Raw genomic sequence first — 17935 nt, forward strand, 5'->3', positions numbered from 1 at the left:
AGCCAAGAGGGTCTGCCCTTCCCAGGTGAGTTTTACTCCAGAGCTCTCCCCAAGCCCCCTAGGGTTAGGCTAAGCCTGGAACTTTGCCTAAAACTGTCCCCTTTGCTTTTAGCTTCTCCCCTTCCTCAGTCCTCTTCCCCAACCTTCTTAGCTGTCTCCCCTGGGACATCCTTAATTCGTCCCTTGTGCACAAGTCCTCATCTCAGGGCTTACTTCTAGAAGACCCCCAGCTAAGACAGTTTCTTTCCTGCAGACCTTATCAGAGCGTTCATCATGCTACAGGCGAATAATGCTCTCCCAAGAGGGAGGAAAAGTATGCAATATTTTGCAAACTCATTTAACCCCAAGAACTTTCCCTTTAATTGGAACCACCTGCCTGAGCAAGTGTTTTCACTCCCCACTTGCTGCCTGACCTCAAACAGAGAGGCTGAATGAATTGCTTATGGCTACCCAGCAGCCTCCAGGGATTGTTTTCTCTGCACTACATGCAACCTGAGGATTTTGTGGAGGAGGCTGGAGGTGGTGAGAAAAGCTACACATGGTCAAAGAAGTGAAAAAGGCTTGTTCCAAAGAATTGTAAAATTTATTGTATTAAGTATTGCAGCTTTTCAGAATGTCATCATTGCCACTAATGATTACTGATACACAACAAGCAATTTCTTCAGGCCTGTGGATTGGCATCCAGATACAGAGTCTTACACAGCAGCGTCATGGGTGCGACACCCAGTGTGCCACAGAGAGCTTACATAAGATGAACGTGAACAGAACTTGGGAACAGGGCTGCAAAGGAGAGCGGCTCCCACGCCAGCAACGCAACAGGAAAGCATTGTCATCAGCACAGACAGGGAATCAGGCAGGCAGTGAAGAACGGGGTGTGTCCTTCTGAGCTCTATAGTACAGCAAAATTTCAAGCGCAGTTTCTGGAAAAAAAGATTTTCTTTTCTTATCATCGAGATGTTTTATGGTTCTGGAAGCTTCGTGCTGCACGTAGGCACAAAAAACACTTCTCTGACATGTACAATTCACAGGGATGATCAAAGATAGGGACTGGATCTGGTTCTTGCCCTGCCCCGGCTTTTGCTACACGTGGGGTCACTTTTAACTCTTTGCAAAAACACTGGGCTTTTGTCCGTGCAGACCTGGCTTGGCAGGAAAGATGACATTTCTCCTCTGGAGGAAATGTGGTGACCGAGAAGCCGGGGAACAAGGAAAGGGCAGAAAAAGCTGCCCCTGCCTTCTCTGAACCCAGGGTGAACAGCAGATCCCTGAAACCAACCTGGTCCCCCTCCAACCAGCCACTTCCGAGAACCCCGCCTAACTACCTACTGGAAAAGGGGGCTACGTAGGGGTGGTCCAAAGGTTTTCAAGGATAACACGACAACCAACATCTAGAGGAAACAGGGCACACACCCCACCCCACCCTGAGCTCTGGGGTCCAGCAAAGAAGCCAAGAGCTTAGCTCTGGTAGATTTCCTTGGGATGCACCCTACCTTTGACAAGCCACTCCCCCATGAACTTTTGCAACTGTCATGCACTGGGCATGAAGCCCAGGGACACTGGACTTCAACACTGGCTTGAATGGAGGTGCGCGCTCTGCCCTCTAGCTGGCTTGAGGTCAATCACCCACTCCTCTCCTTCCTTGTCTCTCCTGGTGAATCCAGACCATCCCACGAAACAAGACTCAAACAGTTTGGCTCAAGAGGACACGGGGAATGCTTCAGCCTGGCTTTTGACTGCTGCCACACACACAAACGAGGTCCACTTCTAGGTTTTTGACCCGGATGGGAGTTATACACAGTCCTTGACAAAGGAGGCTGGAGGAACAGCAGGGTCAGCTCACCTAGCTAGGCACATCCGCGGTGGAGGGAGGGCGAGGCAGGAGAGGGCAACGGGGTGTCTGGAAAGCAGCAGACCCTTTGTGGCCCCCAGGAGGGGGTGCCAGTCCCGAGTCTGTGAGGCACTGTCCGGGGATCCCCGCCCCATGACAAGAGGGTCGTTGCTTCCTCAGTAAGGCACTAGAGACGTATCACATAAAGGAAAGATACACTTAAACTATCTTTAGAAGTGTGTCCCTGTACCTTGCAGGACAAACTATATTGATTTCTCTGCATGATCTTTAAAAAAAAAAAAAACCCTCTTCAAGAGAGAAGCAGATTCTAGGCTGAAGACCCCATGGAGTGACAGGTTCTGCTGTTGCCAAGGGATGAGAACTTTTCTAGCTGCTAGTCAGCACTCAGACCACTCGTCCTCTTGGCCGCCATGTTCTTAAAACATACATAAATAAAGTTCAAATGGTCAGAACTTCAAAACCATCCTCGGTTTCAGTTTTCAAGTAATAAAAAAGTGGCTTACACACAATAGTTATTGCCTGTGATATCTTTCTTTTATGTTAGTCTACTAGTTTGCATTCTGCTGAAAATGAGAAGACGCCTCCATGGAATGAAGGGAGTGGTGGTGGGAGGGACCCCACTCCTGCTCCCCCCATCTTCTCCACTTACACCCCACTTCCTGCTTCGTCACCTTGCACACCCCCAGCACGGGGCCCATCAACCCCAAATCTACTCCGGAAACACCTGGTCAACAAGAGTTGAGTCCAAGAAAGACGCATATGAAAACACAGGTAAATAAAGACATCAAAAATGATTGTTTCCATGAGGGAAGGGAGCGAATGTGTGGGAAAGGAGAGGGTGACGAATTCTGCTCCTAAGGCAGGAAGCGCGAGCCTGTCAGTTTGACTGTTTTTCTCATTTTAATCCTTTCCAGTGTCCTGGGAGAAACCTGGGCTTTCTGCCTTTTCATCTCAGGCTGCCTGTCCCTGGCCTCTGAGGGTGATTCCATAGGTTAGGGGAACAGGGACAAGGTCAACCTGCTAACACTCCAGGCCTTTCCTACGCGCAATGCTGGTGGACGGCGCCTGCCTTTGCTGGCAGGTCCTGGAGGCAGCTGAATCACCACCAAAGAAAGCATCCTGCACAAACAGCCACCTCGGTGTCCCCAGCAACATGTGCAGGGACCGGCTGCAGCTCAGGAGCGACACCCTGCTCCTCCCCATGGGGACCTTTGTGGCTGAAAATAAGAGGAAAAGCTGATTCCTTCCGTAACAGTTTATTTTCATTTTGGGAAAGGGCAAAACCACCACCTGGAACTCAGTACCTCTGTGGTAATGTTCCTATTTTGTTTGTGATTGAAAGCCTGTCTCGCCCAGGGGGGCGGGGGGGAAATCTGTCTCCTCCTGTAGGGAATGTATGACGTGGTGATAACCCATCACTAGACAGACATATCCATGCTGCAGGGAATGTGGCCCCTCGGGAGAGCCCGCCCTGCCCAGCCTCCCTCCGCGCTCTGCAGCAGGGAGCTCACCCTCTGCCTGACATCGACTCCGAAATCTCGACATTTCTCCCTTCAAGTCTCAACAGACACGAGAGGAGTTTCCATCAAACAAGCACTGACATAATTATATTAAAAAATAGTGCAAAATCTCAACATTTATATAAATAACTCTAAACCCCTGCTTTGTAATTTTTTTTCTTTACAAGGTAATACACACTTTCTGAGTTGGCACTCAAAAATTGCCATTTTTTTCCTCTTCTAGTTCAGAAAACAACATTTTTTTTTTAATAGGCCTCTTCTAATACAAAAATACTCCTGCCCTCGCACATACGGTTTCTCTTATTTTATATATATTTATATATATAATATTGCAGATCTTTAAACAAAGGTTTTGTGCAAATATGTCTTTAAAGTTAAGTGAAATCATCATAAACAAAAGAAAATAAGCATTCACTCACGCGGCTCAACTAGAAACAAACCAACAAAAAAAAGACTACCGTAGAATGTGGTTTTCTCTTCTGCCTTTAAGACACAGCTCAACAAAGAAACGTGGTTTTTTGCAAGCTTTCTTAGCTTGTGCATTCAGACCAGACATCACATGTAAATATTTATACACAGAGAGGTGGGAGGGGACGGCCACACGTGGCGTGTTCTGTGTGTCACCCGCCTTCCTCTCTCTCTTCTAGGAGGTGCAGAGAATTCTGCCTTTTCACCCACTGTGGCTGCGGCCCGGCCCCCGCGACTCCTAGAGAGGGTGTCCTTTCTGTTTATCCTTCTCTTTGCTCCAGATGGCGGCGCTCTCCAGGGAGGCCATGTGTGTGTGTTGGAGCCGGGGACCCTCCAGTAAGGAGGGCGGCCCGCTGCTCTGCTGGTGCTGGAAGGAGGACCCGGGGTAGTGGCCGATGACCTCGCTGTAGGTGGGCGGTGGCCCCTCCATGCGCCCACTGCTGCCGTAGCACGTGGTGCTGATGCCCGAGTTACTGCTGGGGGGGCAGGGGCCGCCCAGCCTGGCACTATCCATCAGGTCACTGTCGAAGATGGTTCTGTTCGGAGGTGCACGCACGGACTCACGGTTCAGCTCCAGCTGCTGCTCGGGGTCCCGCAGCTGGAGGGTGCAGGGGCCTTGGTAGGGCGGGGGCTCCTCCCCATCTGACAGTGAGATGGTGGGTGGCAGGTCGATCTCATGCTGCAGGTACGGGTACGTGGGCTGGAAGCGGTGGAGGCGGTCACGCTGGGCGAAGGCTGGCACTGCCAGGCGGTCGGCAGGCCGAGGCGGGGTGTAGACCTGCGGCTGGAGGGAGCATAACACAGTCAGGCTCAGGTCAGAGGCCGCCCCCCTCCCCCCAAAGCAGATCCTGAGGCAGGGGGGTGGCTGCATGTGACTAGGGAAGGGACAGGGCAGTGGTGTGGCAGGGAAGGAATCCTAGAGTGTGCCATACAGTCCCCCACTGTGAAACTGGGCAGCCCTTTTCTCCCACCCCGGGGGGCAGGGACTATACAATCCCAGGCAAGGACACTTCCTCCAAGAAGAGAGTTTGAGTCTTTGGCAGCCAATATTGCCAATACTCTTGCAGCAGTTGCTAGCGGGGCAGGGCTGGGGGGGGTTGGGGGAGGGGGAGGCAGTGCAGACTCTCACCTCAGGGATGCCGCTGCCTGACACCGTGCTCTCGGAGGGCCAGAGGCATCCTTCCTGTATAATAGAAGGACAGGCAGGGTCAGTGGGGTGGGCGGGGCTGGGGAATAAAGGCTCAACCAGGCTATGGTGCTGAGACCAGTCACCCAAGAAATAGATCTTTAAACCTCTTCCCTTCCCTGATCCACCCTCTTCAAAGACATAATGATAACCCCCGCCTCACGGGTCTCTTGACTCCTGCTGCTGTCCCCTGGAAACCCAGCATGACACTTTCCAAAACACAGACCCAATCAAGGGTCCCCCCATCCACTCCCCCACCCCCCACCAAAGTCCCCAGGCAGCTTCCCACCAACAGCAACAGGTTTATAACTAAGCCCAGCGAGGTTACTTAACCTCAATGCTCCTGCATCTGAAAATGTGAATAACTACAGTCCTGGAGCTCTTGGAGCTAAATTGCTTAACAGGTCGAAAATAAAACCCCCCTGGAGCCCACATGGTCCTCAGGGAGCGTATGATAGTGTTGGGTGTCACCACTGCATTCCCACCAGTCACTCCGGCCAGCTCCCTGGTGTCTGAATGTGCTAAGAATGTGCCACGGGGCCTTTGCACTGGCTCCTCACTGGTCAGCTCCTTTATTTTCAGCTCCAGGGTCCCCTGCAGACTCTCTCAACACCATTATCTAAAGGCCCTCTCCCACGAACTAACCTGTCACCTGTCCTTCCTGGAGTCACTTTGTGTTATTTATTTATGTCTTTGTAGTCTGTCCCTTCTGCATCAATTATTACTGATATCCCAGTTTACAGGTGAACAAACACAGTGAAACCAAGTGCCCAAGGCTCTGCCATCCAACAATAATTTGGTCACCAAAAAAGGAGGAAGACAGTGTCACTTCTGTGGCAATCCCTGGGCCAGGTGCACAGACACAAGGCCACCATGGGAAGCTTATGTCCAGCAGGGGCCTGAAGCTCCTCCCAGGAAGGTGCGACCCCCATGCTGGAACCAACTTATCTATGTTGCCCAAGATGCCACCTGGGCCTGAGGGAAGAAATGTCTGTTAATTTTATAACTTCAATAAGATATAACTGATATGGAATAAACTCATGTTCAAAGTATACAATTACAAAAAGTTCAGGCATATGTACATGCCAAACACCTGTCACCACAGTCAAGATAATGAACATATTTATCACTCCCTAAGTTTTCCTGGGGGCATGTTTTCTTGAGGGTTCCCAGGTAGGATGTGTCTCACCTGCAGCCTGGGTGGGAACAGCTGGAGGGAGGCAATTCCCAAAATGGCCACTAAGGGCCTCTGTGGCGCTCAAACCCCCCTTAAAGAGGCCATGTCTTACCTTGTTTCCTGATTGAGTGAAAGGCTCTGACATCCTTGAAGTTGCAAAAGCCAGACAGATCCATGTCATTCCTGATAGCCCCTCTCTGCACCCACCCCTGAGGTCTCCCTCCAAGAAACAGCTGGAATCACCTCTCTTGCCAGAATGCCTTCTTTAGTGGGGCCTCCAGACTGCAAGGTGCAGACAGGCCATCCACCTGCAGACTTGGTAAAACAGAGACTCTGCTGCAGGAGGGCTGTGCCATGGCTGGAGGTACAGCTGGTCCAGATCCTTGGGGGGTCTCCCAAGGGCCTCCTGCCTCCACTCCTGCCCCACGTCCCACCCCACAGGCCCTTCCTGCTCACAAACACCCCCACTCCTCTGCTTAACACCCCAGGAGAAAGTTCCATACCAAGGTCCACACCCAAGACTTCTGCAGCCTTTCTGTGTCATAATGGCTTTCCCTAACAGGTGTTCGTATCTGCGTAACGGCTGAAGACAGTACCTAGAATGCACTGCAGTGCACGTTCCACGTGGTGTCCAATAAACAAAAACTCTCACCCCCTCATTTCCAAAACTGAGCCCACTCTGAGCCCAGACCCCTTATCTCTGTCTTGATGAGATTCAACCTCTCCTCAAGTCTCAGTGTAGGTGCTAACCCTGAGGTCTCTGCTGGCCCCTCAAGGTGGGTCAGACACCTCCTCTGGACTTTCCTGACTGCCCCCTCCTCTTGCACCATGGCCCGTGTCTCTGCCTGGAACTGCTGGCGTATGTGTTTAACGCTACGTGAGGGCTCCTGTGAGGTGGGCTCGTCAGCATGCCCAAGGCATCCCCACCCAGACCCCTCTAGGCCAGGGGGCTGAAAACTGTTTCCATAAAAGGCCAGCAAGTAAAAATATTTTCTGCTTTGTAGGTGGGCCAGGCTCTGTCCTGCCACACAACGCTGGCACTCCAAGTGAACACAACTTTAGGCAGTATACACTTGGGTGCACTAGCTGTGTGCCAATAAAACTTTATTTAAAAAACTCGAAGCTGTGGTTTGTTGACCCCCAGAAGACAGCTCCTCCAAGACCCCACAGAGTTTCAAACCCCCCAAGGCCAGAAAGGAATTCCTGATTCTCCCTTCAGACCCCAGTGACAATCTTCCCTGTCACTGGGAATGGGATCACCACCCACCAAACCCTGCAGGCCAAACATCTGGTGGGCACACAGCAAGGCTGAAGGAAGATGACTCTGGTTAGGATGCAGGCTGACATAAGGGACCAGGGAGACTTTCTGTGTCCCCTCCAAGGCCTTCCACTCCCTCTCCAGGCCGACTACCTGGCTTGGCCTGGCTGAAGTCCTGCCCCTGGGAATGAGCCCTTTGCAGCCCAGCCTCTTGTGGTGAGCAGGAGACCCACACTGAGGATGGATTTGGGGACGAAGAGGACAAAGGGTTGCCCCATCTGAGTTTCTGGCTGAGCTCCTGGTCTGAGCTGGCCTCCTGCACAAAGGTATGTTCAGGGGGAGTCACTACCGGGTGGCATCACCAGCCAAGATTCATCAACATTTGGGGTAATGAAGGCTGGGAAGGGGAGGAAATTCAGAGCAGGGACCATTTGTCCAAACTGGAACCTGGCAGAGCTCAGGAAGCAAGGGCAGCCCCAGCAAGGGCAGGAGGCTTCTCCCCGACGTGGGTCACTGTGAGACTGTGACCTCCTTTGTAAGTGAACCTGAGGTCTGTGCCACTTATAAAGGTGGCTAGACGGCCACTCAGTGATTATCAAGCACTACGTCCCTCAGAACAGTGCTGGGCAGGGAGTGCCTCCCTGTGCCAAGGGGCTCTCAGCACCTAAGCCTCACCCTCTGACTGCTCTCCTTTTCCCGTTTGACCACTGGGGAAACGACATCTCCAAGAGGGCAGATCCTTGCCCAGTGTCACAGGTGAGGTGATGGGCCAGAGCTCGGGCTCTTATCCACCCTCATATCCAGGATCCATGAGAGGCAGACAGGTGGGTCACGAGCTGCTGGCTACACACAGGAAAGAAGGGACTTCCAGGGGTCACCCAGAAAAGGGGCCCAGGCAGGCAGGTGGGATACCAGTGGCCCAAGCAGACAGCAGGCTTGGGTCTCCAAGGGAGGTCTCAGGGCCCAGTGACTTTTCAGTTGTCTGGCAGGGGACTCCCGGGGGAGCTCCAGTATTCTGCTTTAGGCCTAACAAGCCTCCATGTTTACCTAGCCAGGCCTCCCAGAGGATCTGTGCAGGTGGCTGTGTAGATAGACCTTCTAGAATCCTGCCCTGCTTGGCAGCAAAGACTCAGGGGCTGCCCGCAGGGCTACCTCTGCCTCCATGCAGACACCTGCTGGGACACACCGCAGGCCTCAGCTGGGGTGTCAGGGTGTTCCTGTCAGTGGTGCTGAGCAGATGCTCCTTGCCCTGACAACCTGGTGACGCACTGAGGCTGGGGCCTGACGCAAGCGGAGATGCCCAAACCGGCTAGGGATAGGCGTGGTGGCTCGGGGCTGCAGCCAACAGACTTCTTGGCCGATTTGGCTCAGCCCACAGACTTGGCACTGCCACCAGTCACAGGTGTCCCTAGCAGTGACAAGGCCGCACCTGGCCTGTTTTGTGAGTCCTCCCCATACCCAACACACCCCAGCTCAGAGCCTGCCTGTAGCTCTGGGGCTCCCTCCGACTGCCCCTTCCCATAATCCTACCCTGTCCTCAAGACAACTGTCTCCCACCCCATACTGTTCAGTTACATACCCTGGGGGCAGAGAGGGAGGACGTTCAGAGATTAAGGCCACACCTTACTTCTGCCCACCTGCCAAAGAACACCAGCCATGGGCAGAGTGTGGCCTGAGGGGGAGTCGGGAGTTCAGATCCCCCAGCCCCCGACTTTGTGAAGTCCTTGGGTTTCCAGAATGCTCAGTGACGCTCACAACATTTTTGACATGTCAACATTTGGGGTTACCTGCCCAGCGATGCTCACCACTCTCATGACATGTCAAAATGAGGGGTCACCTGCAGAACATGGCCCGTGCATCTCCATGTCCTTCTCAGCCCCAGAGCCTTTCCCCACTTCCTCCTTCAGTGCTTGGAACTGCTCACCTTGGGCAGCTGGTCACAGCATCCAGCACCCTGCGGTGTACCTGCCTGCCTGCCCGCCCCGCCACGCCCGGCCTCCCGGCCCCTGGCACCAGCTCGCCACCACTTTGCCGGTGCAGGGGGAGTCCTAGTACCCCTAGGCTCCTACGGGTACTTGGTGGAGATCTGAGAAAGAACCTGTGGAGGATGGAAGCACTTTCACAGCAGCAATAACCACTCGCTCTATGCTAAGCCCTGGGTCCTCTGGGAGGTGAACACAACCTTGAGCCCCTTTCACACACAGTGAAGGAAGCCCTATTGAATGGATCAAGAACTGACCATAGGCCAAGACACCTCCAGAGCAGGGCTGCAGCCTCCCTTTTGTCCGGGTCAGGGCCGCAGGACCACAGGCATCTCTTCCCTCACCACCACATGCCACCTCCTTGTCTCTCTGCCCTCTCCTCTCTGTGTGTCCAGGATGTCTCCCCAGCCACCCATCCTGTTCCCGTTTGGCCTGAGCCATCTCAGTGGAGACAGAAGCCCGCCCATGCTGTGCCACAGCACTGTCATCACGTAACCTTTTCTCATCTTCCCCCTGGAATGTCAGCGCCATGACAGCAAGGACCTGTCTATGCTGCCTGTGCCCCTAGACCCAGGACAGTGGCAGGCTTGAAGCTGAGGCTTGGGAACCAGCTGAGAGCGGGAGGCCCATGACCCCTCTCTCTCTCCATCCCTCTAGCATCTCAGAGAGGTCCACTCAGTGGGCATTTTTAGTCCCATTTACAGTGAGAAGGCCAATACGTAGGCAACCGCAGAAGTTTCACAGCCCATCTTCCCACCCTGAACCTGGGTTCCTGTGAACATCCGGGAGACACCACGGGTGCTGCTGTGATGGGCATCTGCTTACCGAGGACAGGGCATCTTCCCTCCTCCGGCCCTGGCCGTGTCGGCTGATAAAGGAGCGTGCAGACAGCTTGTAGTGGCTCAGCAGACACGTGATCACCACCACCATCACCATCATCACCACCACGATTATGATGATCTGAACGAACTCCAGCTCCGCTGTGGAGGCAGAAAGGGGCATGTGAGACTGGAAGACACCCCTGTAGGCCGCAGGGCTCAAGGCTCAGCCCTTCTGAACTTCCAACCCCCTGGCAGAGCAAGAATACCGCAAAGACCCCAGTGGGCAGAGAGGTCGCTGGTGGGGGGATGGCTGGGAGGACACCAACAAGACAGACAGCACCAGCCAGAGCCTGTGGCCCAGACACCCCCTTTGTCAGTTGCTGGGTAAAGACTAAGGCAAAGGGGGATGGCCCCTTCACCTGTCGGGGGGCACCTGGGGAGCAGCAGCCGGGAAGAGACCCCTGCGTGAGGAGCGTGAAGTCTGTGGCATGAACAGAGGGGAGCTGAGTGTGGCTGTGTGCACACCGACCTGCTCCACCCCACACGCTGACATGCAATCCCCAACAAACACAAATAAACACAGACAACACACACACCTCACACGTGCACACGCACACCCCACCCTTAGCAGAACAGGGGTTGTAAGGCCCCTTCCTCTTGGTGATCAGGGCTCTGAAAACCACATTCCTGACAGCTACAGATGTGCGATTCTCACATTTTTAAGGTGTCTTTTTCTTTAGGGGTGGTGGTGGTGGTTTGTTTTTCCTCTAGAAGGCGGAAAAACCCTCCAGTGCTGGAAAAGGAAGAGGGTTATTTTGATTCTGCCTGAGCTAGGGTGGTTTCTGCTGACTCAACCCTGTGAGTATTGAACTTGTCTCAGCAGCTGGCCGGAGTTGGTGCCAGCAGAGCCCCCAGCATCAGGCAGGATGCTGGGTCCTTTGGAGGTGACACAGCCAAGTGGACACCAGCCAGCAGCTTTGTCAGGCCAAGGTGCCTGCCCAAGGGGCCCAGGAATGTGCCTCCCCCAGACCCATGGTCTCATGGGTTAAGCCCAAAGCCACAGACTCAGTTCTTCCTGCCAAGAGGGAGGAACTGAAGTTTCCTTTCCTCTGCCAGACAAGTTTCAGTGGGACTAGCATGCTAGGCACTCTGGCCACTCCAAGGGCCCAAAGAACTCCAAACCCTGTGAGGCCCGATCGCCTCTTGCCACCAGCTTCAGTTTCCCCAGGACAGCGATAGACTGTTGGATATGAAGCAGAGGAAGTCTCTCCACACTGAAGCAGTCACTCAACCCACACTGTGGGCTGCCACAGCTGGGGTGTTACTGACAACCAGTGGCGGGGTGGGGGGGCAAGGATACTGCTTAAACACCCACAGCACACAGGACTGCCCCCGTGACAAAGCAGGATCCAGTCAGCAGTCTCCGGCTGTGACTCCTTGTTTGGGGCCAAGCATATCCACACTCAGGTACTTTTATCATTCTTGGTCCACCGATGAAGAGACAGGGCCCAAAGCTGCTAGCCCTCCCTTGGGCAGGCAGCCTCTGCACCAGGGGGTTGATTTGAGCCTGGGCCTCCTGGGAAGGACACAGCCCCACCTCACCCTGGAGGGGCCTGAAGGAAGATGAACCAACCAAGGACTTTGGTGAGATTTTCCCAAGTCCCCAAAAGGCCAGGGCACTTGGGCCCCAAGCCTGGAGCTTCTTGCCAAGAGGACAGAACAGGGCTTGGGCAGAGGCCAGGCCTCAGACCAGGGTGGCCCTGGCCACACCTCCTATTTCCCCAGACGAGGCAGGGCCAGGGCAGACTGGCCTGATTCTACAGGGCCTGGGTCTGTCTGTTGGAGCCCAGGATAAAGCAGTGCATTCAGGGGACACACAGGGCCTGCTTTGTGCAGCGCCCACGCCCCCTCCTCCAAGGGGCCTGTGAGTCCCTGCCCCCAACCCCGTGCACTCTTCACCCCAGCGACCCCTCCCGCTGTCTCCAGGGACCCTGCCCACATGGCCGCCTTTGTTCCTGTCCCGGGCCAGGCAGCCTGTGGGACACAGACTACTGTGGCGAGACACTGGCTGAGGTGGTGGGGCCAGCAGGCCACTGGGATGCAGGCGCGATGGACGGGACACTGCAGGCAGAATGCGTGTGGACAAATCCTGCACGGCACAGCAAGCTCGACCCAGAGGGCAGGAAGATCTGACGTGTGTGTCTGTGTCCACAGAGTGACAAAGCCACTCCCCAAAACAAGCATTAACACTCTAAGTCACAAATGTCACCACCCAGGTCCCTGGGCCACCAAGACCGGTCCAGGCCCAGGAAACTCACAAGGGGCAGGAGGAGGAAAAACCCTCTGCACAAAGAAACCACAAGGAATTCTGGGCCAGACTTTGTAAGCCAAGGCTCAGAGGGGAGGGACAGGTGCGAGTGTTCCCAAGATCCTGGCTAAGGAGGCCCTGGTGTGGGGAGAGGAAGCAGGGGGCCCAGTGGCTCTGTCAGAGGGTCGGGGTCCCAGTCTGGCTCTGGGTGGCCCTCGGCGTCGGTCACAGTGGAACTGCTGAGACGCTGCACTGCTGAGCTGCATGGGCAGTGTGCTCAGCACACAAGAGTGTCCTCACCGCTGGACACAGACAAATGGGGGTACTCACCTCCACCCCAGCTTCAGCACAGTCCTCAAAGAGCAACAACTGAATGCTCTGGGACAAGAGGGAAAATCTAATGGAAGACCCAGCAGGAGTCCCTGTATGATGGGCACTTGGCCTGAAGGGGCAGCAGCCTTGGTGCCAGGGGCCAGGGAAAGGCAGAGAAGGGCAAGGAGGCAGGGGGAGCAGCAGGGAGCAGGACGCAGCTGGAGGCACAGAAGGGGCGGGCCCTGGCCAGCGGCTCACTCCCCCCTCACCTATCAGTAAGGGAATGCCCTGGATGGACGTTCTGGCCACGGAGGCCCAAGGTGCCCATGTAGGTCTCTTCAAGCCCTGTCAACTCCCTGCCAGCACCTGCCCCACCAGGATGGAAGGCTGGGTATGCAGATGCTGTAAATTCCTCAGCTGGTTCCACTGAGAATGACCCTGGGCTGTGGGGTGAGGAGGCTCCTGGTCTTGCTGACAGCAACCTCCATACACTTCCAGGGGACACCTGCCCTTGGGGGACATGAACTCAAAGAAGTGGACTATGCCAGCACCTGCTGGCCGAGGTCACAAACTGGAGGCCCGAGGACAGTGGCATCCATGAAGCTTGACCTAACCGTGTTCCCACTCACGTTAAAGCAATAGAGCTGTTGGCAGCCACCCTCTGCACAGGCTTGTGCTGTCCACTTGTCCCCAGGCCCCACGTGGGCCCATGGTGCACCATGCCTTGATACATCTGCCAGGCCCCTGCCAGGATGCTGGAGCTTCATCATCTGCACCTCCACCATTCCCTTCATGCCCAAGGCAGGCAGTCAAGAATAAGTTTTGTCTCCTGCCAGGTCCACACCCCCTCAAGACAAGCACTGCTGACTGACCAGCAAAGAGACACTGGGGCGAAAGAAGAGGGTCCTTCCCTTCTCGAGTCAAGTTCAAAGCATGGAACACGCATGAAGCAGCACCAGTGTGAACAGGTCTCTCCTCTACGACAGCTCAAAATCCTCTATGTTCTTTCATTTGTCCCACAAAACGTAGGGAGGCTGGTAGGAGACTCACTCTGCTGATAGGGCTGAGCTTGGGGCCTGGGGCATCTCAGACTCAGATGCCTCTCAGTCTAGGCAAAAGAAGCAAAAAAAGGAGCCTCATGGGACAGCACACACCTCAGTCTCTCCAGAGAACCCAGAAGCTGTCAGTGAAGCTGCCTGGCCTTTAACGCTGGCAACTCATTCATGAGTTTTAAGGGGGCCAGACAGGGTGGCTCCTAAAGTACTGTAATCCTCATACTTTGGGAGGCCAAAGTGGGAGGATGGCTTGTGGCTAGGAGTTCAAGACCAGCTCGGGCAACTTAACAAGATCCTATCTCAAAATAAACAAAATGAATGAATGAATAAATAAATAAGCCACAACAAAAATTAGCCAGGCCCAGTGTTATGTATCTGTAGTCCCAGCTCTTTGGGAGGCTGAGACAGGAGGATCACTGGAGCCCAGAAGTATGAGGCTGCAGTGAGCTATGATGCCACTGCACTCCAACCTGGGCAAAAGAGTGAGACCCTGTCTTAAAAAAGGAAGGAAGGAAGTGGGGAGGAGGCAGGGAGGAAAGGAAGGAAGGCTGAGCAGGCTACATAAACCCAAGGCAGCCCCCCATTAGCACCTAGGCCAGGCAGGTGGCTTTGGGACTTTGGGCATCAGGTCACTCAGCTGCTAATGTTAGATATGGAGCCACAATGACCCTGCCTCAGTTTTCCTAATCTGACAGACTGCTCCTGAACCTGGAACAAGGACATCCTAGGCCAAATGCCCAGGGAGGTACATGCAGGGGTGGGTATCACCACTGTCCCTAACCTCAACTTTCCAGTGACCACAGGACAGAGCAGGACAGAGCAGGCAGGGGCAGGTGGTCTGCTCCACAGCCCAAACTCACTGCAACCACTCACTGTAAATACTGTTATGATTGTAACAGCAACAACACATGCTTTTGGACCCCCAGGCTTTGAGCCCCCCAACTTATTCCCATTTTGTAGGTGGACAAACCAAGGCATAAGGGGGAGTTACCCTTGATCACACAACTAGAAAAAGCAGGGCTGAGTCCCAAACCCAGGCCCTCCCTGCAGGACCCGAGAAAGGAAAAGGGCTTTATTCTCCTGCTATGTTCTCCCAGCTCCCTCCAAAGGATCTCCCCTCCTCATGCCCTGGGAACCTCTGAGGATGTGGTTTGGCCCAGGCCTGCTCTGGCCCTCCTGTACCTGCCAGCTCAAAGCCACAGGGCCCCAGGCAAACACACATCTGTGAGCCGAAGTTCCCTCATCTGAAAAGGGGTTCTGGATGAAATAATGGATGTCAGAGCTCAGAACAGAGCAAAAAACAGAAGGCACTCCACTGTCATCTCTGTCACAATTACTGACATGCTTTGGGGATAAAAAGCATCTCTCATCCCAACGGATGCCCCTGGAAATGCTGAGGTTTTGGCAGGCTGAAACTGCTTGGCTCTGTCCCCGAAGGTAGAGGTTCGAGCTATAGTCAGTCCCAAAGGTTACTTACGGTGGTGGCTGGACCCAAGGCTGCTGGGAACCTTATGGGCACTGGATCCTGGATCCAAGGACCTGGCCATGTGAACAGGAGCCACAGGGGAAAAAACATCACATTTCTCTCATTTTGTTCCCAGAGTTAAACCCACACTCATCCTGGGAAGGGCCAAGTAGAGGTTCCTGCCATTTTTCTTGGTAATTCTTCTCTTGGGGTGGGCAATGAATACAGCAAGCCCTCAGGGCACCCAGCCCATCTTCCACATGCAAAAAAAGGTCACTCTAATTTAATCTAGAGCCCTCCCTCCTTGTGAATAATTTCAAATTAGCAGACTCATGTGTGGCTCACTGGAGTGGCTAGCCTTCCTTCTGCACTGTCCTGAGACAGTCATGGTGGGACGAGTGTGCACCTCTGGCCCTCTCCCGGCCCATCTCACCCTGGGAAGACAGGCCTGTGAGCCAAGGGCTCCCCTGCTGCCAGGCATGGGGCAGACCCTTCCCCACACCACCTTAGTAGATCCTCACTGACATTCGGTGAAGTAAATACAGACATGACCACCCACTTCACAGACAAGGAAACTAAGGCTGAGAGAGGTGAAGCCTCTGGCAAAGGACACATAGCCCAAGGATCCAGAACGGAGTTTCTCTGGCCCTAAAGCCAACGCTTTTGTGGCTTGGTTAGACTGACTGCCCCACATCCAGCAGTCCTTAGTGTGATGATCCCAGGACATCAGAAACAGCTTAAGTTCGAGCACAGGGCTTGTTCTGAGGCTGAATCAGAAGTGCCCGGACTCTGGGGTCCTTGGAGCCAGCATTTGTGGACTATGACACCCACTTTCTGCCAACACAAACTCCCCGTTAGAGGAAACTGTGCCAGGAGCACTGGGCACCTTCATGGCACAGCACAGCATGAAGATACTGACAGCTGCCACTTCCTCTGTCCCTCCCGTGTGCCAGGACCCTCGCCCGGCACCAAGGAAGACTTCTCCTCCCTATCCTCCAGACAATCAGCCACAGCCATGGGCCAGAAGCCAGGCACACCAGCCAAGCCCCGAGTCTTTCCCTTCCCCCTGCCCCCAAGGTTAAGAAAGGAAGCCAATTATATTGAAAGATCGTTATGGGACCCTTAACCAGATTTGGGACATAGGAATAATATGCAGGATAGGATTTGTGCAGCCCTGGAATAGAATTGCATTAAATGACCTCGCAGGGTCTTAAACCCACAAGAATCAAAGTTGTGATGCTCATAAGAGACTTGGCGGTGGGACAGGTGCCGCCAGGTAACCGAGTTTCAGTGAGAGCTGAAGAAAAAGGTAACATGCAGTTCTTTTCCATTCACCTTTTGGATGCCTGTTCTAGGTGATGGAGCTTGAACCTGAATTTGCAGCAGAGCCAGAGCCTCAGTTCAAATGCACTTCCCAGATGTAAATTGGGGGTGTAGGGTGGGCATAAAAGTCACTGCTGCACCCTAGGAACGTGCCAGCCCATACAGTGTCAGAAGTGGGTGTCACTCTTCCAAGTTTTGCTGACAACAGGGAGCTAGAGCTCCTTTCTGTCTCCTCAGTGGGAGAGGTGGGCAGAGTCCACCTGCCTCCTGCCAGCCCCAGGGAGGTTTCCAGACCAGACGCCTCCCTCCCCGTTCCCCCCTGTGTCTGTCCCGGGGGAAGGGCCATCCATGTCCTTCGTGGTTAACAAGCAGCCGTGCACGCAGCCCTGTCTGGCCTCCTGGCCGTACACTGAGGAATTAGGAATTGGCACTGTCTGAAATTTATGAAAATCTAATCTTGTTAGTCCTGCCTGGATGAGACCCGTTTGTGGCCTCATTGTCATTCCGCAAAGCCCCAAAGGCCTGAGGTTCCAACCACTTCATTTACTGCCCTTCCCCCCACCGTATTTGAATAAAAGCGCCCCCACCTCACCCCACTGCCCTGCCTCCCCAATTTCAAGTAAAGTCAAACCAGACGTCAAAGGAATAACTTTTCTGATCGCTACTGGTGCCATTTCAAACACCCCCGACGGCACGTCTATTTCTTAGGGTAAGACCTTTTATGGGTAAAAAAAAAAAAATTGCTCTTTCTCTGGAGGTTTGGGGGGCGGTCGGCAAATCTAGGCCAGTTTTCTCATTTTTAAAAACAGACTGTTCCGCTTTCAGAATGCTTGCTCTTTGCCAAGTACGCAGCTGGGCGTCTGGCACCTGAACAGGTAACACGGTTGGGAAGGAAGTAGGCGCTGAGAGGGGCCCAGTCACATGGTTGGGGATGCAGGGAGCTGCTGCTCTTGGATGAATCTTAGGGTTAAGGGCACAATGTCTGTCCCGAATAGTCCTGGGATTGAATTGCAGCCTTGCCACTTACTGTGACCTTAGGCAAATGGAGAGATAATCAAGTCGTTGCTTGATGAAGTTGCTGTGAGAACTTGACTTCTCAGGGGCTGCCCTTGCCCCACACAGACCTGAGCTGTATCCATCAAGACCCGCAGTGGGTCTCCTCTGCCAGCATCACAGTTTGTGGACAAAATAAGCTGGAGGCCCTCTGCAGG

The 17935-nt window shown here is 54.0% G+C and overlaps 1 protein-coding gene across 6 annotated transcripts in view; it reads right to left on the bottom strand.

The window, feature by feature from the left end:
* Positions 1–564: 564 nt before the first annotated feature.
* PMEPA1 (prostate transmembrane protein, androgen induced 1) overlaps positions 565–17935 on the bottom strand; it is a 58975-nt gene continuing 41604 nt past the window's right edge. For 3 of the 6 annotated variants that reach the window (XM_053574085.1, XM_053574083.1, XM_053574086.1), the window contains exons 2-4: positions 10266–10420; positions 4967–5020; positions 565–4621 (exon numbers count right to left, since the gene is read on the bottom strand). In XM_053574085.1, the coding sequence (XP_053430060.1) occupies positions 4076–4621; positions 4967–5020; positions 10266–10420 (755 nt within the window). In that variant the 3' untranslated portion in view covers positions 565–4075. Of the gene's footprint in view, positions 4622–4966; positions 5021–10265; positions 10421–10680; positions 10856–10883; positions 11055–11636; positions 11645–17935 lie in introns of those variants that run through there. The other 3 variants (XM_053574087.1, XM_053574088.1, XM_053574089.1) reach the window with 3 other exon arrangements.

This window comes from Nycticebus coucang, chromosome 21 (genome assembly GCF_027406575.1).
Source record: "Nycticebus coucang isolate mNycCou1 chromosome 21, mNycCou1.pri, whole genome shotgun sequence".
NCBI classification, from domain to species: domain Eukaryota; kingdom Metazoa; phylum Chordata; class Mammalia; order Primates; family Lorisidae; genus Nycticebus; species Nycticebus coucang.